This window comes from Amphiura filiformis, chromosome 8 (assembly GCF_039555335.1).
Source record: "Amphiura filiformis chromosome 8, Afil_fr2py, whole genome shotgun sequence".
In the NCBI taxonomy this organism is placed as follows: domain Eukaryota; kingdom Metazoa; phylum Echinodermata; class Ophiuroidea; order Amphilepidida; family Amphiuridae; genus Amphiura; species Amphiura filiformis.
This window is the reverse complement of record NC_092635.1, coordinates 13,636,776-13,664,497: the sequence shown is the minus strand read 5'-3', so window position 1 is coordinate 13,664,497 and position 27,722 is coordinate 13,636,776. Positions and strand designations below refer to the sequence as shown.

Genomic DNA, 27,722 nt, shown 5'->3' with positions numbered 1-27,722 from the left:
CTCCTGTTCTTGGCAGATGGGATTTCACGTTCAAAGTCGGGAAGTTGTGGTCCTTGCAGGTGTAGGGGTTGTCTTGTGGTGCTGATAACCTCTTTGTTAAGGACCATTCGCTCATAGAGTTCAAGCAATCCATCTCGACTAGATATCTTGCCCCAATCCTCACCAACCCAGGATGCATTCAAATGTTCCATCCACTTGAGTTTCACTGGAAAATTTCCCGCCATGTTGACAGCGCACTAACATACATTGTACTGTGAAAGCAAAATAAGGAAAAATATGTACTAATTTAAAACTTGTACATGTTTCAAATCAATAGATATTAGACAAAATATTACTGCTGGTAGCCACATAACCAGGGCATTACTGAAGAGTTCCGTATCCACTCAAGTATATGCCCCCCGGCCCCCCCTACATGTAGATGGCAGATTTCACTTACAAAATGGGGGTGGGCTTATAACCATGGAGGGCTAGTAATTCAAAAATAAGAACAATCATCCCCATTTGTATATATGCCCGGTGTACCAGTAATTTCTATCATCTATGTCAATGTTTTTTAATTATAAGTATGGAATGTTGATTATCAACTGATATTCTTTTACATTTGTTCTTAAATGTGAGAGAAAAGCATTGATTTGATTTAAGAACTTAGTCAATATTATAACTGGGCTTATTACCCAGTATGGTTCACTTGCTGTGTCTTCGCATGCAGTATCAAAATATAACCATGTATTAAAATAATTATTTCTAAACAAATCCTTATTGAAAACTGTTAAAAGTATGGTCAATATATAAAATGTGACATGATCTGGTCCATGGGGCCAAAGGAGACATTTTTGCAAATTATGTTATCGTACTATAATTATTACATTATATACACAAATTAGGCTATCATATGTACTGAAAACACCAAAGGTCTAGCATATACTTGGTTCTAAAGTTATGAAGTTTGGAGATGCCTATTTTCTTATGTATTTTATTGTGTTTTACTCCATATTTTTGCCTTTATCTCAATTTCAAAATTGTATCCTTGGCCCAGGGCGCCACAACCCCTAGCTACGCAGTCGCCACTGTGTAACAATGAACTTATTGCACCCTCATCCGATCAATATGTCAAAAGTTATGGCCAAATTAAAAGTTTGATGTAAGTACTATGAAGTACATAATGTCTACGATACCTCTGATCTTGATTTAAGTACTTTTATGTATAAACATTTTACCAATCAACTTCCAGAAGCATTTCATAAGTATTTTGTAAGGCAGAGTACTCTGCACAAGTACCACACAAGAAATAATGAAGATTACCCGGTTCCTAAATCTAAAACAAATTTTGCTCATAAAACCTTAAAAACAGCGGGCCCAATTAAGTGGAATTCACTTGAGAAACATATAAAGACTATAAAGACGATCAAGCATTTCAAAACTAAAGTGAAAGATAATATTATTCTTAATTACAGTTAGTATTTTATCTAATTTCCTTGTACGGCTTGAAGCAATTTAATTGTGTATCGTATTATCTGTAATATAGTTAATGTTGTATTAAATTTATCACGGTAATTTATTGCATATTCTTGATCACAAAACAGGCTTTTTTAGTTTTTGTAAATTATGAGGTACTAGCGGGTACCCGCGCTTCGCGCGGGCCCCCGCATGAAAAACATGAAAATTTTCGGAAAGTCATCACAAAAGAAGTTTCCGAAAGTCATAAACGAAATGCAGTTGATTTATTATTATAGCGGTTGCGGTTACCATGCCGCATAATGCCCACTCTCCATCGAAAGTCACCACGAACGGATAAACTAATATCACTTTCAAAATATTAGATCACTTGGACCATTTTTCGAAAATCATCTGTGTAGCGGTTACAGTAGGCCTACCATTGCAAACGGTGATACAATTTTACAAAGTAATACGAAATTGCGCCCTCGTATTGAACATGCGCGTATAGTATGTACGCGTAGCTTGTCCGTAGCAACGAAGAAACGTAGCAACGAACCGTTGTCTTACAATAGCGGGGCCACCATTGGTTGATCTACCGAATAAATCCAAATAATTCTTTGTATTTATTAATTTATCTATCTATCTATGCATTTACCATTCATCTGGAAATGCTAGAACTTATTTATTGATCTATTTATTAATTTATTTTTCAGCTATAATCTCTGAGATGATACCGATGAATAGCTTGTCCGTAGCAACGAAGCAACGCAGCAACGAACCGTAGGCCTGCAATAGCGGGACCACCATTGGTGAATGCACAAAATAAATCCAAATAAATCTTTGTATTTATTTATTTATCTATCTATCTATGCATTTACCATTCATCTGGAAATGCTAGAACTTATTTATTTATCTATTTATTAATTTATTTTTCATCTATAATCTCTGAGATGATACCGATGAATCGATCTCAAGAAGTATCGATTATCGGCAAGTTCCTCTTCAAAGTATTGATCAGTTCCTCTTCAAAGTATCGATTATCGACAAGTTCCTCTTTAATAGTATAGAAGTGTAACAGGTAAATGAGGGGGGGGGTTTGTATATTGACATTATGCAGTACATTTTGTTGTTGTTATTTTGAAACTTTTTTTGGTCAGGACAGGGGGTTCTTAATACAGGCCATCTGGCCTTCCGAGAACCTCCTCATTCAATGTATGTGTTTAATTGTTGTGCTGTTATATTTTATATTTGAATGAAATAAAGATGAATGAATACGGTAGCTAAAAACATGTTCTAACCTCGATGCCAAAGATTAATTTATTCATATTTTAACCATGTACCTCAGGTGGTCTAAAAGAAAAGATTGCCATGACATGTAAGCACTTAACCTTCACCAAGTACACCGATGTGAACTGAAAACTGTCTGAGTGAGAGAATGATCGGTGATCCTGACTTTTAGACCACCCGAGCTATAAGGTTAAAATTGCTTATTTATCGAATTTATCTTTCTCAACAAGGTTAAACTTGTTTTAAACTGTACAAACATGCCTTCTATTCTGTCAGACAAGCTTTATTTTGTTCCAAAATTCATGTTTTATAAATTATAGAGCTATATTTGATAAAAAAGAGCTTGTCAATTAAAAACTGACATGATACCAGCTCCGAAGCTTTCGCGTAGCACAAGCATACCATGTACGCGCGATTTGACGGTAATTTACACTAGCGAATCCTCATTTCACTTCTGAATTCCAATTCTAAATTCTGCATTTATTCAAGATTTTAGATGGCGAATTTGTCAAAAATCGTGCTGTATTTTTCTGCGAAAATTCCCATATTTCAAGTTTTCTGCAACATTTCACTAATCTGATCATCATTTCATGTGACAGAAGTGAATGCTAATTTTTATTAAAAGTATGTTTCTTACTTCGAGACAAAAACTCCCTGGCCATTTTCACGTTTTTCAAAAAGTTGCTTTGATCTTGTTCTTTATCTCATAATTTCCCTCATTTACCTAAGCCCTGACCTCCTTCCAATACATTAAACATTAACTCCAAAGTGTTTGGCAACTTTTTAACCATGAAGCAAAACTAAACCTTGATGCAGAAGTAAAATTTTAGTACTATAGCAGAGCTCGATGACTTTGCATTGTATTATTTTCTACAAAAAACCTGAAAATATGAGTTGTAACAATTCTAAACTCTGTACTTCGTAAGCTGTATTATCCGTCACTGTGGAGAATTCCAATCCATCGAGTAATTATGCACAGGATTGCATGAATAGGTGAAATTTTACATGCGACTTTGTATTTGATGTTTTATCAATATAATCAGCTGATTCAGCGCCTGTGTTTCCGGTTAAAAGTAAGCAAACACTTCAGCTAAGATACAGAAATGTTAGCCCAGCTAAATTGTAGCCAAATTGGACATTCGGAACAATTTTTGTTTTAAAAGCGTAGAAGAAGTGGCAACGCTACACAGACGAGTTTTGTAATACCAGCAAGTTCTATCTTATGCACACAGTAACTATCGCGTTGTCGTGCATAAACGATAGATTTTTCGATCAAGGTCTATCTAGACTTAGTTGAAGTGACTACAAATTTCAAACTTATGAGGACTTGTTCTCAAGTTCAGGGGTGGAATTTCGTAAAGTGCCACAGGAGTCCCAAGTGGATTCTCGCAAGAGAGTTTTGTGAGAGTCCGTGGATTCCCGTAAATAGATTCTCGTTGTTCAATCTTACGGGAGTCCAAAAGGTATTATATGTAGGCCTACGTAAAATGCATTCAAACAAACTAACAAATAAACTCACCAAAGTTAAGTTTTTAATATAGGCCTATATGTCATCATACTCTCACTTCCATATATGTCATTGCATCTTTGGCGACTTTTCCTTTATATTTTGCAGGCTTTGAGTTTTAAGGCGTGTTGAACTTAAAGCGTAAGTTCGCTGAGCCGATCATTTCCAGCGCGAGTCCACATGGACTCTCGCAATAGGACTTTTACGAGAGCCCCTGCAAGTTGTAGGTACTCCCGTAGGGTGCCGTCAGGGTTTTATTTTGACAAGTTTGCATTAGTATATCTAGTAAAATACTCACTTTTGAAACCTGTGTCACTAATGTATGTCATCTGTGATGCTCAAGTTATTCTACGCATGCCATCAGCTTTTGTCCAAAGAAATATTTAAAAAGATGATTTTTGAGTGATTTTTATGAGTAGCGAAAAGTCCACTGCACTCCACGACTATGTACATTGTGTATATGGTGATAAATGCACGCTAAATCGGGGAGCCGTGAGTTCCAATTATTGGAACTAATCTAGACTAGACCTGACTGTAGTGTAGATGTACGCCGCGTAGACCAGACGTGGTCTAATTCTGCATAAAACCGGGCCACATTATTTCTATAGATCTGCTGCGCATTCAAATTGCATTGTATTGCATCGTAATTTCATTTGTGTCCATGCTAATTATGTTTACACAACATGAACTCACATGTTTTCAAGCAAATTCACTTATCCACTCACTAATCCTCACAAAAGCTTTGTGTTGATTACGTAATGTGTGGAGGCAAATTGCAATAAGTACAATGAAATAATGAGTAGGGAGGGCTCCGAGGCGGGTTTCTTCTTCGACTTCGTCTTACGTAACAGTATTGTTCTCCAAAAATATCCGGAAGCGCTACAAATGGCACTCTAGCTGAAATACAGCAAGATACCGTAATGTAAGATATAACTGCGTGCACTGCGTAATTTCGCAAGCTTAGTGGAATGACACGATAGCGCGATTGATTGTGCACATACAGGAAATGCAGCGCTACCCAAAGTGTGGTAGACGTTGTACGCCGACGCTACTGTCACTGCGTGCCTATTGAGCTCTCATGATCGAGAAACTATTATTTTAGCTTATAAATAGTAAATAACTAATGTAAACTAGTGCCGTAGGGGCCTACTAGACTTGCTTGCCAGTCCTATATCGCCGTACCTATGTATATTAAGGACTGGCTTACGCCATTTTGGATGTCAATGGGAAATACACACTTAACGATTTGCGCCGGTTAGAAACTTGAAAAAAATCTTTAAAATTTCATCAATGTATATAAAAGTGGTACCAACCTTAGTGTGCTTGCTAATTTAAGACTCGGTTGAAACAAAATTAAGGATCGAATGCATTTTAGTGTCCAAAAGGCAAAATTATCGTCAAAGTTCTGCGAAATTGGCACCCTTGTGAAGGGTTCAGAATTCGAATCGGGAACGAAAATATCCGATCTTTGCGATCAAAAATGCAAAATTACAACTTTAAACATACTATTTGCAAAAGACATCATTACCAAACAATATACATGATATAGAAATTAGAATAGAAAATTTGACATCATTTTCTCAAAATATTGAAGAAATTTGCTCACTAGACATCGAAAAAGTACGCAATCCAATTCCCGTTCAAACGTGTGGGAAACTGAAAGTGCATATAAATCCCCACTAGGGCCTACTATTACGCTGACTTTCGTATTCTGCGAGGTCGAGGAGGACGATTTCCGTTTTGCGTATTGCTGTATGGAACCAGACATAGCGTAGCATGTAGACTTGATCAAGAAATCTATCTTCTATCCACGACGACACGATAGTTAATGTGTGAATAGAAGATAGAGATTGCTAGTATAACACGGTCAGTCATTGTAGCGTCTTCAGTTTTAAAACGCAGCAAAACAATTTTTTAGATTGTCCAGTTTGGCTTCAATTTAGCTTGGCTAACATTTATGTATCTTAGCTGAAGTGTTTGCTTACTTTTAACCGGAAACACAGGCGCTGAAGTACAAATTTCAACCATATTATGAGTCCGTTTAATTCTGCAACCTTGCTTGATCAAAGATGTTTTGACAACTGCACTGCGTCGGTGATTAAAGATTTGAGAAAATCCAGTGCTGGGCAAACTGATGGTGATACCCTTCCGGTTCTTGAACATGTGAGCCCAGCACTACATGTGTTGATCACCTATATACAATGGGGACTGTGCGATGTCTGGCGATCACTCGAGAAAAACTGGCACAAAATGACGTTTCTCGTGAGTAAAGTCATGATGAATTGATGAAGGAATATAGCACATGGACATGGTGTCACTAATAATATGTCAAGAATAATATCCTCATATTTTTTAGACAAGAATAATTAACTTGAGGAAGAAGTTTTTATTCATATGCATGATATTGGGACCTGCATGCCAACCGTGTACATGTACCAAACAAGGTACGTTACATGAGCGCAAATCCTTCCACGTTCTAACTTTCGTATCACAAGCTATCGGTTGTTCATACGAAAGTTAGAAATTTTCGAACAAATGTGGTGGTGGCGCTGTTGGAGGTAGAGGTTCGCTCTAAACATCGGGCTTGTTTTTGCTTTAATTTTCATCTTTTTGAAGACGGATTTTCGTTACCAAAAGTCACCGAGGGGTTTGTAATACATCAGTGACAAACTGGAACTGGTGATACTTCATTTTTTTTGAAGCATATCGTTGTACTTTGTGAATTTATTTTCACCCACATGTCAGTGTATATTTAACACACAGCCCACGTACGTCATTTGCCTGTGTGTTTATTGATTTTTAAAAATGGCGGCGATGTTTTCAATGGAGGGCTAGATCCGAAACGACCGGGTAGCGGTAGCGAGTAGTACCGGGGGCGTGGGGTGACCTTTCCCAAAGTTCCTTTGCCTTTGTGGATAGAGTTCCATTATATTATTATGGAACTCAAAATTACAGTGAGTGTTTTTGCCATATGTATGATATTTTGTACCTTTATACAGTTTTCTATCAATCGTATTCATGATATTTCTCAACCATGTCAACTACATAATTATAGTAGTCACACTGCTCATTATGATAGTCTTGTTCAATACAATGTTTTTGATACTCATGAAATGTATGATCATATGTCTCAACAACCTGCAGATAGACCTGGATACTTCATGTTTTATACTTCTATGTACCATTTATCTGTGTCTTTGGACAGTTGTCCAGATGATGCCCATGATGTCTGCTCGTATATGATACATGATGATATGAATGATCGTTTTGATACATTCTATGCTCGTTTTGATACAATTTATGCTCGTTTTGATACAATATTTCAATCCATGTCCATGACCATGGAAATTTATTCTGATGTAGTTCATGATGCTTGCTCGCACATGATATGTGATGATATATATGCTCGTTTTGATACAAATCTTTATTCCATGTCTATAGACAGTTGTTTAGATGATGTTTGCTCATACATACATGATGATATATATGATCGTTTTGATACAATATTTCAATCAAATTTCATGTTCAAATATTATCCAGGTCTCTATATCAAGAGAACTTCTGCTGTTTTGAACGTCAGAACTGGTAATCGTACCACATTAATTCTGACTTATTTATGCATGTTATCAATTATCCAGGCAGGGGATTGTCATCCCAATCCTGGGCCTCCAAAATTCCCTTGCTTTATATGTGAAAAGGCATGCAAGTGGGGTCAAAAGGCCATCGCCTGTGACCAATGTGATCAGTGGTATCACATCCACTGCATAGGCATGCATTCTGTCATATATGACAATTTTGACAGTAAAGAATCTTGGTATTGCTGCCATTGCGGCATTCCCAACTTTGCCTCTTCTCTGTTCAACAGTGAGATTAGGCTGTCTGATTCTAGCACTTCATGTAGTACAGGTTCAAACCTGGATACTAACACCTCCAGATTAGGCTCGGTAGGTTCTGAGGATTCTTTCGAATCTCCACTTGCCTCCTCGTCACCTAATAAACCTAGTACCAAAAAGACTAGCAACCATATTGGCCCTTCAGATTTTTTGAAAGTCTTGGTTGTTAACTTTCAAAGTGTAGACCCTAAGAAAGCCGAGCTAGCTGTCTGCATTGAGATTGAACAACCGGATGTTATCATTGGCACCGAAACGTGGCTCAATGATTCGGTGTGTAATAGTTTGTTCCTTCCCAGTGGCTATACAGCGGTGAGGAAGGACCGTCCTATTAATCCAAGAACTGGAGTTGCTCATGGAGGTGTCATGATCGCATTTAAGGATAACCTGGTAGCCAGTCACAGGTGTGACCTCGATACAGAGAGCGAAATAGTTTGGCTCCAAGTAGACCTTATAGGCTCTAAACCACTCGTGATCGGTGCCTTTTACAGGCCACAGACCACAGGCGCTGCGTATCTTGACAAGCTGCGGGAATCTATCAACAAACTTGACATCCAGAAACATAGCAATATTTGGATCGGTGGAGATTTCAACCTCTCGGACATTAATTGGCCTGACCTATGCGTCATTGCAGGAGGTAAATTCTCTGGTCTTTGTCAGTCACTGATCGATATTGTTAACGATTTTGGACTTGAGCAGTTGGTATTGAAACCCACTAGACTTGAAAATATTCTTGATATTTTTATGACATCCAATCCTCGCTTGTGGAAAAATGTACCTACATACCCGGCATGAGTGACCATGATGCCATTCCGTGATCACCATCAACACCAGAGCCAAAAAGAACAAATGTAAACCACATAAAATTTTCTTGTATAAGAAAGCGGATGTTGAAGGTCTTCTGAAGGAGATCAAGGAGATGAGTAGTGATTTTGTGAAGAAAAACATCTGTGAGACCACTGAAAACCTCTGGGCTGAATTCAAGGAACGCGTTTTGCTGGCTGTCAACAACAACGTCCCTTGAAGATGGTCTCTGGGAACAAAGCGTTCTCCGTGGATAAACCAGAATCTCAAGAGGAAATACAAGCAGAAGCAACGTGCTTTCAACTCAATGAGGAAAAATCCTACCCCTGAAACGGAAGCTGCCTTCAAGGAAATTAGAAGTGAGATCAAGAAAGAAACTAGAAAAAGGAAAAGGAAATTCATACAAGACACTACGTTAGAATCATCAAAACAATTTTATAGTTACATCAAGTCCATGAAAACTGACAACAGTGGTATTCAGGCTTTGAGAGATGGACATCAGCTAGTGTCGGACAACAAAGGGAAGGCACAATTGCTCAACACCTGTTTCCATTCCGTCTTCACCGAGGAACCGCCTGGTGTAGTACCGGAGCCACCGTCCCTGGATCATGACATCCCAAGCATCCCTGAGATAGAGATTAAGGAGGAAGGTGTTCAGAAGCTATTAGAAGATCTCAACACCAACATAGACTTGCTCAAGCCCTTTCGGACCTGATGTCTCTGTGATATGATATCTTATTCTTTTTTCAGCTATGGCCCTTGTCACTCTATGACCAAGCCCCAGTTCTAACATGTCCTCCCTCCCCTAAAACATGCTAAAAGAACTAGTATACTAATATATAGGCCTATACCAAAGTACTATTCTAGCCACTGGTATACCACAGAACTCTCACTTCCCTGTCTCATGCTGTAGGCCTATAATACCCTAGAGCCTAGTCCCTTGTATGTAAAAATAATCTTTACTAATTAATCTAATTCCAATTGGTGTGATATTTTAAAAGTCCTCCCTCCTTGACTGTTTAATAGTGACATGCCTTCAGGGAGTTCTTGCTGTTGTCCGAACTAGAAAGAAGCAGGATTTGACACTTGCTTGATATCTCTAAACATGTGGTTTTATAGTAGAAGTCAAATGAAGATAAATCCTAAAATGCACTACGGCTTGAATCAAGGCTACACCAACAAAGCAGCTGGAAATGATGGAATAACACCATGGATTCTTAAAACAACTGCTGAGGTCATAGCCCCTGCTCTCACCGTAATCTTCAGATCATCTTTAGAAACAGGGAAGCTTCCTAAGGACTGGCTCCAGGCTAACATCAGCCCGATCTTCAAGAAAGGAGACAAATCTCATCCCTTGAATTATAGACCGGTTAGCCTTACATCCATATGTTGCAAACTCATGGAACATATTATACATTCTACAGTCATGAATCATCTTGATCACCATAATCTCCTCTGCCAGGAACAACATGGATTCGGAAGCGTCATTCTTGTGAATCACAGCTTATTAACACCATGCATGATTTGACTTCCGCTGCTGATACCAACAAGCAAACAGACATGATTATCATGGATTTGAAAAAGCTTTCGATAAAGTCCCACATCAACGCCTACTTAATAAGATCTTCAAGTATGGAATTACAGGAAAGCTTTACACCTGGATCAAGTCATTCCTGACAGAGAGAGAACAAAGAGTCATTGTCAACGGAGAGAGTTCAGACTGGATTAAAGTGACATCTGGCGTACCCCAGGGTACTGTGACAGGCCCAATCTGGTTTTTAATTTTCATAAATGACATACCCCACGGAATACAGTCATCTATACGCCTTTTCGCTGACGATTGCGTCGTTTATCGTACCAAAACAGGACTTCAAGATGCCAATAAGTTGCAGGAAGATCTCAACAAACTCACTGAGTGGCAAAATCGCTGGATGATGAGATTTAATGAGAAGAAATGCTATGTCATGAGGATTTCCCAGGCCAGATCACCACATCAGTTTGAGTACTCACTTAAGGTGGCTGTGTACTCTCAGACATGCATGTAGTAAAAGTGCAATAACTTTGTAATTATTCGCGCAAGACATATAAAAGTATATATTTTTATAAAGGCAAGACATCAATAAATCTTAATATAAATACAGATTTGGGGTAAAAACAACAATTATGAAGAAAATCACAAAAAGTGAGTTTTTGGCAATATTTGTTAGGTACATCATAACAAAAAAAACTCTTTCCAAAATATTTTATTTTGTTTTTAGCTCAATCTTGAGGCTCCATTCCAAAAAACGGTTTTTTTATTTTTTTGATATTGGCCTTAGTTTTTGAGATATTGACCATATAAGGCATCAAATTGAACCTTTTAAAATTCACAAGCGCCTATTTGCACAAAATGATGCCTAAAATCGGAAATAGACCAAAATATAAAAAATGAGAAAACCGTTTCTTGAGTCGATCATGCTTTTTACGATGATCATATTTGCTTACCTATAGATGCTGTATTTATTGAGTTATCGTGTACCTAAATCGTCATTTTACCGAGAAAATGAACATTGAAATAATGGCGTTAAAGTTTAAAGTGGTCACATTTTGCCCTTTCATCGAATCTCACAGGAGAATGCGGCAGTTTTCGCTTTTTCTACCTTATATTATGTGAACATCGGGTAAATCCACAGCCCGTTGAGAAGTTTGAGCGAAATCCATTCATAACTTGATATTCAAATCGAGAAAAGAACTTGAAAAAACCCACATTTTATCAGCTAAAGCGGAGCCATTTGACCACTAGGTTTTTGTACTTCCGTGGTGATTCCATAAGATGTGCCACGCATGCAGATAAGCATCGCGTATGCGTAGCGTATCTGTGCGTTAACAAATTGCGCGATACGCATCGCGATGCGTTGTTGCGCGCGTGTCACCCCGCTGATACAACAAAGATTTTCTCTCTTTTAAAATTGCAAACACGAATGAAATAGTGAAATAAAATCCATAAAATAGCGCAGTTGGAGTTTATAAATCTGGATTTTCTTTCCTTGTATTTATAAAAAACATAACAAAGTAACAAATATCAAAAAAGCTCAATTTTGCGAAAGAAACAACGTCTTGAGTACACAGCCGCGTTAACGGCCATCAACTTCAACACACTTCTTGTCACAGCTACCTTGGAGTGGACATCTCTAGTGATCTAAAGTGGAATCAACATATCTTTCGCGTTGCTGCAAAGGCCAACCGCACCCTTGGATTTGTTAAGTAGAAACTTGAAACCATGTAGCAGGCGCATTAAGCGATTAGCGTACATAACTCTTATTAGACCTATTCTTGAGTATGGAGCCGCTATATGGGATCCATATACTCAAATTCTCATTGATAAGCTCGAATCTATTCAGAGGAGAGCTGTTAGGTTTATTATGAATGATTATGGCCGTTACAGCAGTGTGACAGATATGATGTCCAATCTTGACATTGAACCCTTAGTTAACCGTAGAAAAATTGCTAGGCTCACTAATTTCCACAAGGCACGGGTGGGTCTCCTTGCAATCCCGGTACAAAAACTACTTCGCCCGGTCACCCGGTTCTCACGCCGCTCTAACATCAACAGCTATATCCCATTACAAGCCAATAAAGACTGTTTCCTGAACTCATTTATACCACTTACGACAAGAGACTGGAACGCACTACCTCAACACATCACCAGCATCAACGACAGCAACCTCTTCAAGCAAGCAGTAACAGACCTCTACCTCAAATAATTCACCTCAAAGCGCACCACCTAACCCTACCCGCATTACCCCTCCACCAAGGGGAGTTGGGTAGTACAACTACAAGACAAGACAAAAATGTAGACCCTACACCCATCGAATGTGTGTCATCAGCCCTCAGATCGGCCCTCAGACACACACATACAGGCATAGAGTTCTGCAGTAGCATGTTTTGTTGACATTTTGTGTAATGTTTACATCCATGACAGTTCTAATACCATCATCAGACAACTCAAATACAAAGGATGTCAGTTGGCAATCTTAATGTTATGCAATCAAGTTTACAACACTATCACTCTTACAATGAGCAAAAAGTCACTCAGGTACGCAATTCAAGGACCAATATTGATTACCTGAAGTGGCCTACTGCAAATGACCAGATATAACCTTTCTCATTTTCATGAGAAACAAAACAAAACAAAACCATGTTTTCCTTGATTTTGGTATGAAATTGAGCAAATAGAATTAATTGTCATGTCAATTTGGAGTTATTTAAAACTAGACTCGCTGAGTCTCATGGACGCCGTTCCTATGTCCATCAGACTCGTATTTCCCATTTTGGATGTCAATGGGAAATACACACTTAACGATTTCGCCGGTTAGAAACTTGAAAAAAATCTTTTAAATTTTATCAATGTATATAAAAGTGGTACCAACCTTATTGTGCTTGCTAATTTAAGACTCGGTTGAAACAAAATTAAGGATCGAAAGCATTTAAGTGTCCAAAAAGGCAAAATTATCGTCAAAGTTCTACCGAAATCGGCACCCGTGCGAAGGGTTCAGAATTGAATCGGGAGCGAAAATATCCGATCTTTGCGATCAAAACACAAAATTACAACTTTAAACATACTATTGGCAAAAGACATTATTACCAAACAATATAGAATAGAAAATTTGACATCATTTTCTCAAAATATTGAAGAAATTTGCTCACTAGACATCGAAAAAATACGCAATCCAATTCCCGTTCAAAGCGTGAGAAACTGAAAGTGCATAATCCCGACTAACTAAAACTGTATACCTGATCTCATGTACCAATACCTTGTGTATTGGTACATGATTCGGCGGGTATACATCAGCAATAGCGAATAAGTGGTCATTTTTTACTCTGTTCAAAACGTCACATGTACACTTAATACAGCCCCCGAAATGGTCTACTTTTAGCGTGCCGTAACTCCGAAACAGTTTAGTCAAAGTTAAAAATGCGATCCCCAACCCTTTGCTTACCTTGGACGAATTTGCAGTATTTTCCGCTAGCTCCGTGTCGGGCTCCGTGTTGAAAAATGGCCGGTACATGCCCGGTACAAACATAGAAATGGCCACATTTGCTTCAGTCCTGGTATGAATATTTCTTCCGTAATCCAATGGTTCCAACGTGGGCATCACGATGATAGTCTCCTACACAACCAGCTTGTGTCGGCCTGACGCTCGTCGATCCTAAAAGTGAGGACAGCGTGAGCTCTTACCTGCGTAAAAGTCTGTTCGACAAAGGCAATAAGGATGATTGACAGCGCCGTTCATTGGGCGGAGCCATTATATTACAGCAGACAGGTTGCGCTGTTCTCTGACCTTGACTGTTCGTCACGTAGACATACCGTGACCTGGGTACAGGTACAAAGCTGGGGGGATGCGACTGCGGCCGCCATTTTGACACGCGGTATCTACTCTTCAGAAAAATTACTTTTGGTGACGTTTTATATCAAACAATTTTCGATAACGGATTTCTACTAGGATTTCAATTTTTTATTAATGAAGGTGCATGTAGTTTTGAGGAATAACACGGGATGTTTTGAGTTTTATTTCAACTGGTGGTGTAGGAAGGTGAGTGAATTCGTGAATGAGGCCGGGATTGAGGTTTTGTTGTTTCAACGATCCGGTAGTAGGATCTAAACGTAGGCTAAAATGTTTAATGACGCCATGTTTACATGAAAACATTAGCTGCTGCGAGGTCAGTGTCGTTGAATTCTTTACCTAAATTCCTTTCAGGATATTCTGATTTCACTTATTTATGATGTGTACGAAAATTCACCATATAAACTCAAAAGTGTGAATGCAAGCTGTTATTGCTGACAATAGAAACATTGTTGCAAAGTCATTAAAAACAGGTATGTATTCCAGACGTTCTTTGGCCGAAACGAGATACAGGCTAGTTAGGCAGTCTACTAAAACTGATATAAGGTAAGTTTTATATGTTTGGAATCTGTGTTGCCTATTCTGAAGGAATTATTGCCATGTAAACAAACCATCCCTTGGCCAATATGGACATGGTGTACAGCTATTCAGTACACTGTTTTCCATGGGTGACTGTAGGAACCCATGGATTCGATCCATGTATGTAGACCCGCCCATCTACATGATCTAATTTCAAGTCAGGGTGAACACACAATTGTAACAATCCAAATTAATTGAATTAACATCCAGCAGCTGTATTGAAACTATATATCACATTACAATAACCCTATTTTACCTAAAAATTCGACATCTACTTCACCGTACCAACTTCCAGATCGAGATATCCTCCGTGCAGTAACAAAATGCAAAATCTTCTTGTTGTTTTTTGTAGGCAGTGTTTTTCTAGTTTTACTAAGCTTCAATGTCCAAATGATATTTTATTTCAATACTGCCTCAAATTACAAATGACATGTTTCGTTTGGTATTTTAATCATTTATTTCATATCTAGTTTTTCTGAACAATTCTGTGATATAAATCTTGTAGTGCTGGCTAATTTTTAATGAGTTTTTTTCCAAAATACAAAAACACATTATGCTTCCCAGCAAGCTTTGCGCGGTCTTAAATATCCACCTTGTAATTTCATCGTGAATATTAATTGGGATTCCAGGTAAAAACCACATGTGTCTGCTCACGGTCAAAATTTTTTATTGCATGAGGCGAAAGGGCTTTGGTAGTAGGTTACAAAAGTCACATCAAAAATTCCTCCGGAGCTTGTTGCCATAGCAACGGCAGATTTTATGATTTTAGCGGTTTTTGCTTATTTTGGGGTGAAAATAAGAGAAAATATACACTTTTCTGAATTGCACTTGACTTAAAATTTGAGGTCACATCAAAAAAGCAACCTTATCACCATAAAGTACCATCTTTGCACTTTTCCCAGAGGCAAAAAGTATTTCAAAAATATTTCCCCATGTGCAATTTTAGGGATGGGCAACATTGACAATTTAGCACTTTTGAAAAAATTACATTTTTACCCTATCTTTGAAGTCAAAAAACTAATTTTGCTTGAGCACTCAGAATTATTTTCTGTTTGGTGGTACTTAAGCAGACATTGCCCCTTCCAAATCTGGTGAAAAAACTCTGGGGCTATTTGTCCTGTAAAGCCAGTGTTGCCAGAAAGTTTGCCAATTTTCAAAAAATGCATTTTTCGAAATAATGCATTTTCTACATATTTACTCATATAACTTTTTATACGGCCAACTTAATTGAAATATTGACCCTTTGCGTACAAGATTTGACACACAACTGCTTCCGGAAGCCCACACTGAAAGGCTGCAGAAGAGTCGTGTTCTGCAAAAAACGGTATTGCCAGAAAATCTGACTTTTTATATCTATATTTCCATTAAGCGCATTTACTACAGGCTCTAGGGGGAGTTTGTGTACATGACTCTTTCAGAAATTTACCTTGCATTTTCATGTTATATATGCAAAGACCTTCAAAAAAAGTTTGGGTAAGAAGATCAGATCAAGTGCAATTAAAGATGGCGTCCAAAATGGCCGCCAAATAGGGGTTTCCATTAAAACACACTATAGCAACATGCAAATGATCTAATGATGAAAAATTATCGATGCAATTGATGTTTTTAATCAACGGAAATAAATATTTGCCCATTTTGTTTCATTCGGCGTCCAAAATTCAAAATGGCGTCCAAAATGGCCGCCAGAATAGCATATTTCCATTGAAATACACTAGAGCAACATGAAATTGATATAATAATAAAGTGTTTTCAATGGAGTTAATTTTTATAACTAAAAGAAATAAAATATGCACACAATTTGTTTCATTTGAATCTCTGCAATTCAAGATGGAATCCAAAATGGCGCCAAATTAGGATATTTCCAGTTAATGTCCTAGTAATAATTAAATACAAATAGAATTCATATTTCCGATCCGTGAGCCAAATGGAACAAGCAGTGTGATGCCATGATTACTTATTTCGAGAGTACAAAGCTGTAGCATAGTGAACTTTAGTAGTTGTAGTCTAGTCAACGTTCCTATTTATAGCTGTAGCATATAGTTAAGTATCTAATATACAACAAATGTAGCTATAGCCCAGTTAACTTTTCTCAACATAACTGTAGCCTATTCAACTTTCGTAACGTAGCTGGAAAGTAGCAGAGTCAATTTTCCTAACTTCTGAGTGCTAGTACCTAAAATCTGTTTGCAAGGATGGATTCTGGCTAATAAAGCAATCCCACTTCCCACGATGTTTCGCTTGATAAGATCCCGGGGTCGGTATGCTCCACTGGAATTTGGAGATGGTGGGTCTTTGGGAGCTGACGGCGAACCGGTAAAAGGGGGCCTTTCGGACCTGCAAACGGTTAGAATCAAGGGTCTTTCTTAACTCTCTGGTTGAAAATCGTCTGGAATAACCTAGATAATGTAAGGAATTACCAATTTAGAGTCTTTTACAGCTGAAATTATAAAAATCAGGAGTCTCTCAGAACTCTACTTTCGTAAAATGCATGTGTTTTTTGGAGCTGCGCGGTCCACACCATAGACCCTAGATATGAGTTTATAGGGTCTATGTCCAAATACAGGGTTTTTTCGGGTAACTGGTGATAACACTAAGTACCAGCAATGGTACAAGTACCAGCAATGGTAAAAGAATGCGAGAGTCGGTGAAATACATAATGACCATGTTACCAAGAGGCCAAGACTAGTTGATTGAGACACATTTATTTTATCATGTGACTAATCAATGTTATCAGAAATAATAGCCTAAAATCCATTCTAGCAATGTCTAGAGACAATGAAACTGTTCTAGGCGGATGTCGGATAACTGTAACTTTTGTAACATCTATGTTGTTCTGCTGAGATGCTTTTTGGTCTTGAGTCTTAGGATTCAGTTTTGATATTATTTCTAGAATGGATTTCATGGTATACTTCTTATTACATTGATTAGTCACATGATTAATGTATCGTCATCAACCAGCTTCTTGGTAACATGCATGGTCATGGCTTTATTAGTTATACATAATCCATCCTTGCAAAACGATTGTAAGTACTACTAGTACTAATATGTTAGGAAAGTGGACTCGGCTACAGTTATGTTACAAAAGTTTAATAGGCTACAGCTATGTTGAAAAGGTTAACTAGGCTATAGCTATATTAGGAAAGTTAACTAGGGAAAAGCTATATAGGAACTTTGACTAGACTATACTCTGCACTCTCCATACTTTTCACAGAAATGAAAAGACAAAAGGCAATGGCTTTGTTATTTCAAAAGAAGTAACAAAATCAGTGATAGGTGACTAGTTGCTAGCTGTTCAAATGGATATATATAAGGGTATTTGGGTGACAGATTGAAAGGAAAAATAAGGGGTTTTTGGGTGACAGCAGTTTTTCATACTATCTGGCAACACCAAGCCCAAGTTTCAAAACCTGTATGAGCTCGTGCTAGCATATGTACAGACAAAGCTAGATAAAATAACGGTAACAGTTAAAATAATTAAATAAATTTAATTATGTAAAATGCACTTATTGGAAATATAGATTTTAAAAGTCAGCTTTTCTGGCAATACCGGTTTTTGCAGAAAACGATTCTTCTGCAGCCTTTAAGTGGTGCTTCCGGATGCAGTTGTGTGTCAAATCGTGTATGCAAAGGGTAAATATTCCAATTAAATTGGTCGTGTAAAAAGTTATATGAGTAAATATGTAGAAAATGCATTATTTTGAAAAATGCAGTTTAAAAAATTGGGAAACTTTCTGGCAACACTGGAATTTGAGAGATACCAATGAAACAAATTGTGTGCATATTTATTTCCTTTGGTTATAAAAATTAATTCCACTGAGAATACTTTCTTATTATATCAACTTCATGTTGCTCTAGTGTATTTCAATGGAAACATGCTGGCTCTGAGCAACGCAAACATTTAGAATAGAATCTACTCAAATGTCTCCAAATGAGGGACATGGTTGAGTGACCCCAACGCAAGTAATTGCTATACTTGGTACTTCAGTCAAGTATCTGAAGTGGATGATGACATTGGACAACAGTTTATGAGTGGATTGAAGGAGATGAGTATACAAAGAGTGCTGGGTGTGCAGTCACCTATGAAAATAAAATCAATAAACCCTAGTCTAAAAGTTTGCGTTGAGGAAAGCCAACATGGCCATTTTGGACGCCATTTTGAATTTTAAAAATCCGAATGAAACAAAATGGGCATATATGTATTTCCTTTGATTAGAAACATATTGTATCAATATTTTTTCATCATTAGATCATTTGTATGTTGCTATAGTGTGTTTTAATGGAAAATCCCTATTTGGCGGCCATTTTGGACGCCATTTTGATTGCACTTGATCTGATTTTCTTACTCAAATTTTTTGAAGGTCTTTGCATAATTTATATAACATGAAAATGCAAAGGAGTCATGTACACGAACTCCTCCCTAGAGCCTGTAGTAAATGCGCTTATTGGAAATATCTATAGATTTAAAAAGTCAGATTTTCTGGCAATACCGGTTTTTGCAGAACACGACTCTTCTGAAGCCTATAAGTGTTGCTTCCGGAAGCAGTTGTGTGTCAAATCTTGTACGCAAAGGGTCAATATTTCAATTAAGTTGGTCGTATAAAAAGTTATATGAGAAAATATGTAGAAAATGCATTATTTCGAAAAAATGCATTTTTTTTGAAAATTGGCAAACTTCCTGGCAACACTGGCTTTACAGGACAAATAGCCCCAGAGTTTTTTTACCAGATTTGGAAGGGGCAATATCTGCTCAAGTACCACCAAAGAGGAAATAATTCTGGGTGCTCAAGCAAAATTAGTTTTTTGACTTCAAAGATAGGGTAAAAATGTAATTTTTTCAAAAGTGCTAAAATGTCAATGTTGCCCATCCCTAAAATTGCACATGGGGAAATATTATTAAAATATTTTTTACACTTGTGAAAAGTGCAAAGATGGTACTTTATGGTGATAAGGTTGCTTTTTAAATTTGACCTCAAATTTTAAGTCAAGAGCAATTCAGAAAAGTGTATATTTTCTCTTATTTTCACCCCAAAATAAGCAAAAACCGCTAAAATCATAAAATCTGCCGTTGCTATGGCAACAAGCTCCGGAGGAATTTTTGATGTGACTTTTTGTAACCTACTACCAAAGCCCTTTCGCCTCATGCAATAAAAATTTTTTGACCGTGAGCAGACACATGTGGTTTTTACCTGGAATCCCAATTAAATAGGAAACGTCACTAAAACAACTAATGGCAGGGATGGACGGAGGCATTGATAAAAATTTCTGCTCATTTTAATGGTTAATTTAATTGAAGTTTTAGACTGATTTGGAATAATTTTTTATGCGTACACCATTCCTATAGATTTATAGACCCATTATTATGTTAATTTATGCACACTTATGCAAATTTATGCATGATTATGCCAATATCGGCTCATTTTAAATTTTAATCTAATTGAAATTTTAGGCTGATTTTTATTCATTTTTATGCGTAGGCCTACATCATTCATATACAGATTTCTATCCCCATAATTATGTAAATTTATGCACAATTATGTAAATTTATGTATGATTATGATAATTTCTGCTCATTTTAATGGTTAATTTAATTGAAATTTTAGGCTGATTTGGAACAATTTTGCATGCGTACACCATTCCTATAGATTTCTAGACCTTAATTTATGCACACTTATACAAATTGATGCATGATTATGCCAATATCTGCTCATTTTAAATTTTAATCTAATTGAAATTTTAGGCTGATTTTTATTCATTTGTATGCGTACATCATTCATATACAGATTTCTATCCCCATAATTATGTAAATTTCTGCACAATTATGAAAATTTATGCGTGATTATGATAATTTCTGCTCATTTTAATGGTTCATTTAATTGAAATTTTAGGCTGATTTGGAATAATTTTGTATGCGTACACCATTCCTATAGATTTCTAGACCCAAATTATGTTAATTTATGCTCACTTATGCAAATTTATGCATGATTATGCCAATATCTGCTCATTTTAAATTTTAATCTAATTGAAATTTTAGGCTGATTTTTATTCATTTGTATGCGTACATCATTCATATACAGATTTCTATCCCCATAATTATGTAAATTTCTGCACAATTATGCAAAGTTATGCTTGATTATGATAATTTCTGCTTAATTTAATGGTTCATTTAATTGAAATTTTAGGCTGATTTGGAATAATCTTGTATGCGTAGACCATTCCAATAGATTTCTAGACCCAAATTATGTTAATTTATGCACACTTATGCAAATTTATGCATATGCCAATATCTGCTCATTTTAAATTTTAATCTAATTGACATTTTAGGCTGATTTTTAATCATTTTTATGCGTACATCATTCATATGCAGATTTCTATCCCCATAATTATGTAAATTTCTGCACAAGTATGCAAATTTATGCATGATTATGATAATTCCTGCTCATTTTAATGGTTAATTTAATTGAAAATTTTGGCTGATTTGGAATGATTTTGCATGCGTACACCATTCCAATAGATTTCTAGACCCAAATTATGTTAATTTATGCACACTTATGCAAATTTATGATGAATATGCCAATATCTACTCATTTTAAATTTTAATCTAATTGAAATTTTGGGCTGATTTTCATTTGTATGCGTACATCATTCATATGCAGATTTCTATCCCCATAATTATGTAAATTTCTGCACAAGTATGCAAATTTATGCATGATTATGATAATTCCTGCTCATTTTAATGGTTAATTTAATTGAAATTTTTGGCTGATTTGGAATAATTTTGCATACGTACACCATTCCTATAGATTTCTAGACCCATGATTATGTTAATTTATGCACACTTATGCAAATGTATGCATGATTATGCCAATATCTGCTCATTTTAAATTTTAATCTAATTGACATTTAAGGCTGATTTTTATTCATTTTATGCGTACATCATTCATATACAGATTTCTATCCCCATAATTATGTAAATTTCTGCACAATTATGCAAATTTATGCATGATTATGATAATTCCTGCTCATTTTAATGGTTAATTTAATTGAAATTTTTGGCTAATTTGGAATAATTTTGTATGCGTACACCATTCCAATAGATTTCTAGACCCAAATTATGTTAATTTATGCACACTTATGCAAATTTATGCATGAATATGCCAATATCTGCTCATTTTAAATTTTAATCTAATTGAAATTTTAGGCTGATTTTCATTCATTTGCATGCGTAGGCCTACATCATTCATATACAGATATTTCTATCCCTATAATTATGTAAATTTCTGCACAATTATGCAAATTTATGCATGATTATGATAATTCCTGCTCATTTTAATGGTTAATTTAATTGACAATTTTGGCTGATTTGGAATGATTTTGCATGCGTATACCATTCCAATAGATTTCTAGACCCAAATTATGTTAATTTATCCACACTTATGCAAATTTATGCATGAATATGCCAATATCTACTCATTTTAAATTTTAATCTAATAGAAATTTTAGGCTGATTTTTATTCATTTGTATGCGTACATCATTCATATACAGATTTCTATCCCCATAATTATATAAATTTCTGCACAATTATGCAAATTTATGCATGATTATGATAATTTCTGCTCATTTTAATGGTTAATTTAATTGAAATTTTTGGCTGATTTGGAATAATTTTGTATGCGTACACCATTCCTATAGATTTCTAGACCCATAATTATGTTAATTTATGCACACTTATGCAAATTTATGCATGATTATGCCAATATCTGCTCATTTTAAATTTTAATCTAATTGACATTTTAGGCTGATTTTTATTCATTTTTATGCGTACATCATTCATATACAGATTTCTATCCCCATAACTATGTAAATTTCTGCACAATTATGCAAATTTATGCATGATTATGATAATTTCTGCTCATTTTAATGGTTAATTTAATTGAAATTTTTGGCTGATTTGGAATAATTTTGTATGCGTACACCATTCCTATAGATTTCTAGACCCATAATTATGTTAATTTATGCACACTTATGCAAATGTATGCATGATTATGCCAATATCTGCTCATTTTAAATTTTAATCTAATTGACATTTAAGGCTGATTTTTATTCATTTTTATGCGTACATCATTCATATACAGATTTCTATCCCCATAATTATGTAAATTTCTGCACAATTATGCAAATTTATGCATGATTATGATAATTCCTGCTCATTTTAATGGTTAATTTAATTGAAATTTTTGGCTGATTTGGAATAATTTTGTATGCGTACACCATTCCAATAGATTTCTAGACCCAAATTATGTTAATTTATGCACACTTATGCAGATTTATGCATGAATATGCCAATATCTGCTCATTTTAAATTTTAATCTAATTGAAATTTTAGGCTGATTTTCATTCATTTGTATGCGTACATCATTCATATACAGATATTTCTATCCCTATAATTATGTAAATTTCTGCACAATTATGCAAATTTATGCATGATTATGATAATTTCTGCTTAATTTAATGGTTTATTTAATTGAAATTTTAGGCTGATTTGGAATAATTTTGTATGCGTACACCATTCCTATAGATTTCTAGACCAAAATTATGTTAATTTATGCACACTTATGCAAATTTCTGCACGAATATGCCAATATCTGCTCATTTTAAATTTGAATCTAATTGACATTTTAGGCTGATTTTTATTCATTTGTATGCGTACATCATTCATATACCGATTTCTATCCCCATAAGTATGTAAATGTCTGCACAATTATGCAAATTTATGCATGATTATGATAACTTATGCTCATGTTAATGGTTAATTTAATTGAAATTTTAGACTGATTTGGAATAATTTTGTATGCGTACACCATTCCTATAGATTTCTAGACCCATAATTATGTTAATTTATGCACACTTATGCAAATTTATGCATGATTATGCCAATATCTGCTCATTTTAAATTTTAATCTAATTGACATTTTAGGCTGATTTTTATTCATTTTTATGCGTACATCATTCATATACAGATTTCTATCCCCATAACTATGTAAATTTCTGCACAATTATGCAAATTTATGCATGATTATGATAATTTCTGCTCATTTTAATGGTTAATTTAATTGAAATTTTTGGCTGATTTGGAATAATTTTGTATGCGTACACCATTCCTATAGATTTCTAGACCCATAATTATGTTAATTTATGCACACTTATGCAAATTTATGCATGATTATGCCAATATCTGCTCATTTTAAATTTTAATCTAATTGACATTTTAGGCTGATTTTTATTCATTTTTATGCGTACATCATTCATATACAGATTTCTATCCCCATAATTATGTAAATTTCTGCATGAAATTCAAATTTAAAATGAGCAGATATTGGCATATTCGTGCATAAATTCATTCATATTTTTTCATTCATATTTTATTTCCATAAAAATCAAAGACATTACATAAAAAATATATATAAACACGGTACATATATGGAGGAAAAGGCAGAAAGACAAAAAAGGTCTGAAAGTTAGCCTTTCCCTGAAATCAAATGAAATTAACAAAATAAATCAACATCACATAGCATAACCAAAAGACAAGGGAAGGGGGGGTGATCACGAAAAAGATTAAATATATTTAGAGATCAGTTTTGTTTTGAATTGATTACGGAAATGTTTAACAGATTTTGAAGCTTTCAGATTTTTATCTAAAGAATTCCAAAGAATGGGACCTCTTGTACGTATGGCATGATCAGAAAAGACTTTCTTATTTTTGGTTAGATTTAGGTCATTTACATATCGTGTCTTGTAGTTATGTATGTCAGAACGTTTGGTAAAATAATTATCAAATGAACAGGGCAGCTCATTTATAGAGCACCTGTACATGAATGTACCTAATTCCAGTGTGTACATATCTTCAACTTTTAATATGTTATAATTAGCAAACAATGGCGCTGTGTGGTCTCTGTAGTGACCGTTTGCCACTGTTCTAATAGCCCATTTTGAATTTTTACAATTTTATTTAAGTAAGTTTTACATGTATTTCCCCATAAAAGTACTCCATAATTCAAATAAGGCAATATTAACGTACAATAAAGTGTAAATAAAATACGATTTGGAACAAAATGTTTCAATTTATTCATGACACCGACATTTTTTTACATTAAATTTGCATAAGTGTGCATAAATTAACATAATTTTGGTCTAGAAATCTATAGGAATGGTGTACGCATACAAAATTATTCCAAATCAGCCTAAAATTAACGGATAAAAATGAATAAAAATCAGCCTTAAATGTCAATTAGATTAAAATTTAAAATGAGCAGATATTGGCATAATCATGCATACATTTGCATAAGTGTGCATAAATTAACATAATTATGGGTCTAGAAATCTATAGGAATGGTGTACGCATACAAAATTATTCCAAATCAGCCAAAAATTTCAATTAAATTAACCATTAAAATTAGCAGGAATTATCATAATCATGCATAAATTTTCATAATTGTGCAGAAATTTACATAATTATGGGGATAGAAATCTGTATATGAATAATGTACGCATAAAATGAATAAAAATCAGCCTAAAATGTCAATTAGATTAAAATTTAAAATGAGCAGAAATTGGTATAATCATGCATAAATTTGCATAAGTGTGCATAAATTAACATAATTATGGGTCTAGAAATCTATAGGAATGGTGTACGCATAAAATTATTCCAAATCAGCCAAAATTTCAATTAAATTAACCTTTAAAATTTGCAAAAATTATCATAATCATGCATAAATTTTTGCATAATTGTGCAGAAATTTACATAATTATGGGGATAGAAATCTGTATATGAATGATGTACGCATAAAAATGAATAAAAATCAGCCTAAAATTTCAATTAGATTAAAATTTAAAATGAGTAGATATTGGCATATTCATGCATAAATTTGCATAAGTGTGCATAAATTAACATAATTTGGGTCTAGAAATCTATTGGAATGGTATACGCATGCAAAATTATTCCAAATCAGCCAAAATTTCAATTAAATTAACCATTAAAATGAGCAGGAATTATCATAATCATGCATAAATTTGCATAATTGTGCAGAAATTTACATAATTAAATAAAAAAATGAACGAATGATGTACGCATACAAATGAATAAAAATCAGCCTAAAATTTCAATTAGATTAAAATTTAAAATGAGCAGATATTGGCATATTCATGCATAAATTTGCATAAGTGTGCATAAATTAACATAATTTGGGTCTAGAAATCTATTGGAATGGTGTACGCATACAAAATTATTCCAAATCAGCATAAAATTTCAATTAAATTAACCATTAAAATGAGCATTAAATTATCATAATCATGCATAAATTTGCATATTGTGCAGAAATTTACATAATTATGGGGATAGAAATCTGTATATGAATGATGTACGCATAAAAAAGAATAAAAATCAGCCTAAAATGTCAATTAGATTAAAATTTAAAATGAGCAGATATTGGCATATTCATGCATAAATTTACATAAGTGTGCATAAATTAACATAATTTGGGTCTAGAAATCTATAGGAATGGTGTACGCATACAAAATTATTCCAAATCAGCCTAAAATTTCAATTAAATAAACCATTAAAATGAGCAGAAATTATCATAATAATGCATAAATTTGCATAATTGTGCAGAAATTCACATAATTATAGGGATAGAAATATCTGTATATGAATGATGTACGCATACAAATGAATAAAAATCAGCCTAAAATGTCAATTAGATTAAAATTTAAAATGAGCAGATATTGGCATATTCGTGCATAAATGTGCATAAGTGTGCATAAATTAACATAATTTTGGTCTAGAAATCTATAGAATGGTGTACGCATACAAAATTATTCCAAATCAGCCTAAAATTTCAATTAAATTAACCATTAAAATGAGCAGAAATTATCATAATCATGCATAAATTTGCATAAACTTTGCATAATTATGTTAATTTATGCACACTTATGCAAATTTATGCATGATTATGCCAATATCTGCTCATTTTAAATTTTAATCTAATTGAAATTTTAGGCTGATTTTATTCTAATTGAAATTTTAGGCTGATTTTTATTCATTTGTATGCGTACATCATTCATATACAGATTTCTATCCCCATAATTATGTAAATTTCTGCACAATTATGCAAATTTATGCATGATTATGATAATTTCTGCTTAATTTAATGGTTTATTTAATTGAAATTTTAGGCTGATTTGGAATAATTTTGTATGCGTACACCATTCCTATAGATTTCTAGACCAAAATTATGTTAATTTATGCACACTTATGCAAATTTATGCACGAATATGCCAATATCTGCTCATTTTAAATTTTAATCTAATTGACATTTTAGGCTGATTTTTATTCATTTGTATGCGTACATCATTCATATACAGATATTTCTATCCCTATAATTATGTAAATTTCTGCACAATTATGCAAATTTATGCATGATTATGATAATTTCTGCTTAATTTAATGGTTTATTTAATTGAAATTTTAGGCTGATTTGGAATAATTTTGTATGCGTACACCATTCCTATAGATTTCTAGACCCAAATTATGTTAATTTATGCACACTTATGCGAATTTATACACGAATATGCCAATATCTGCTCATTTTAAATTTTAATCTAATTGACATTTTAGGCTGATTTGGAATAATTTTGTAGGTGTACACCATTCCTATAGATTTCTAGACCCAAATTATGTTAATTTATGCACATTTATGCAAATTTATGCATGAATATGCCAATATCTGCTCATTTTAAATTTTAATCTAATTGACATTTTAGGCTGATTTTTATTCTTT

The 27,722-nt window shown here is 34.6% G+C and overlaps 1 protein-coding gene across 1 annotated transcript in view; it reads right to left on the bottom strand.

Moving 5' to 3' along the window:
• LOC140158652 (probable E3 ubiquitin-protein ligase HERC1) overlaps window positions 1-15,314 on the bottom strand; it is a 78,476-nt gene extending 63,162 nt beyond the window's left edge. The window contains 2 exon segments of the mRNA XM_072181821.1: window positions 1-251; window positions 15,174-15,314. Coding sequence (XP_072037922.1) covers window positions 1-224 — 224 coding nt within the window. The 5' untranslated portion in view covers window positions 225-251; window positions 15,174-15,314.
• Between the last annotated feature and the right edge of the window lie 12,408 nt (window positions 15,315-27,722).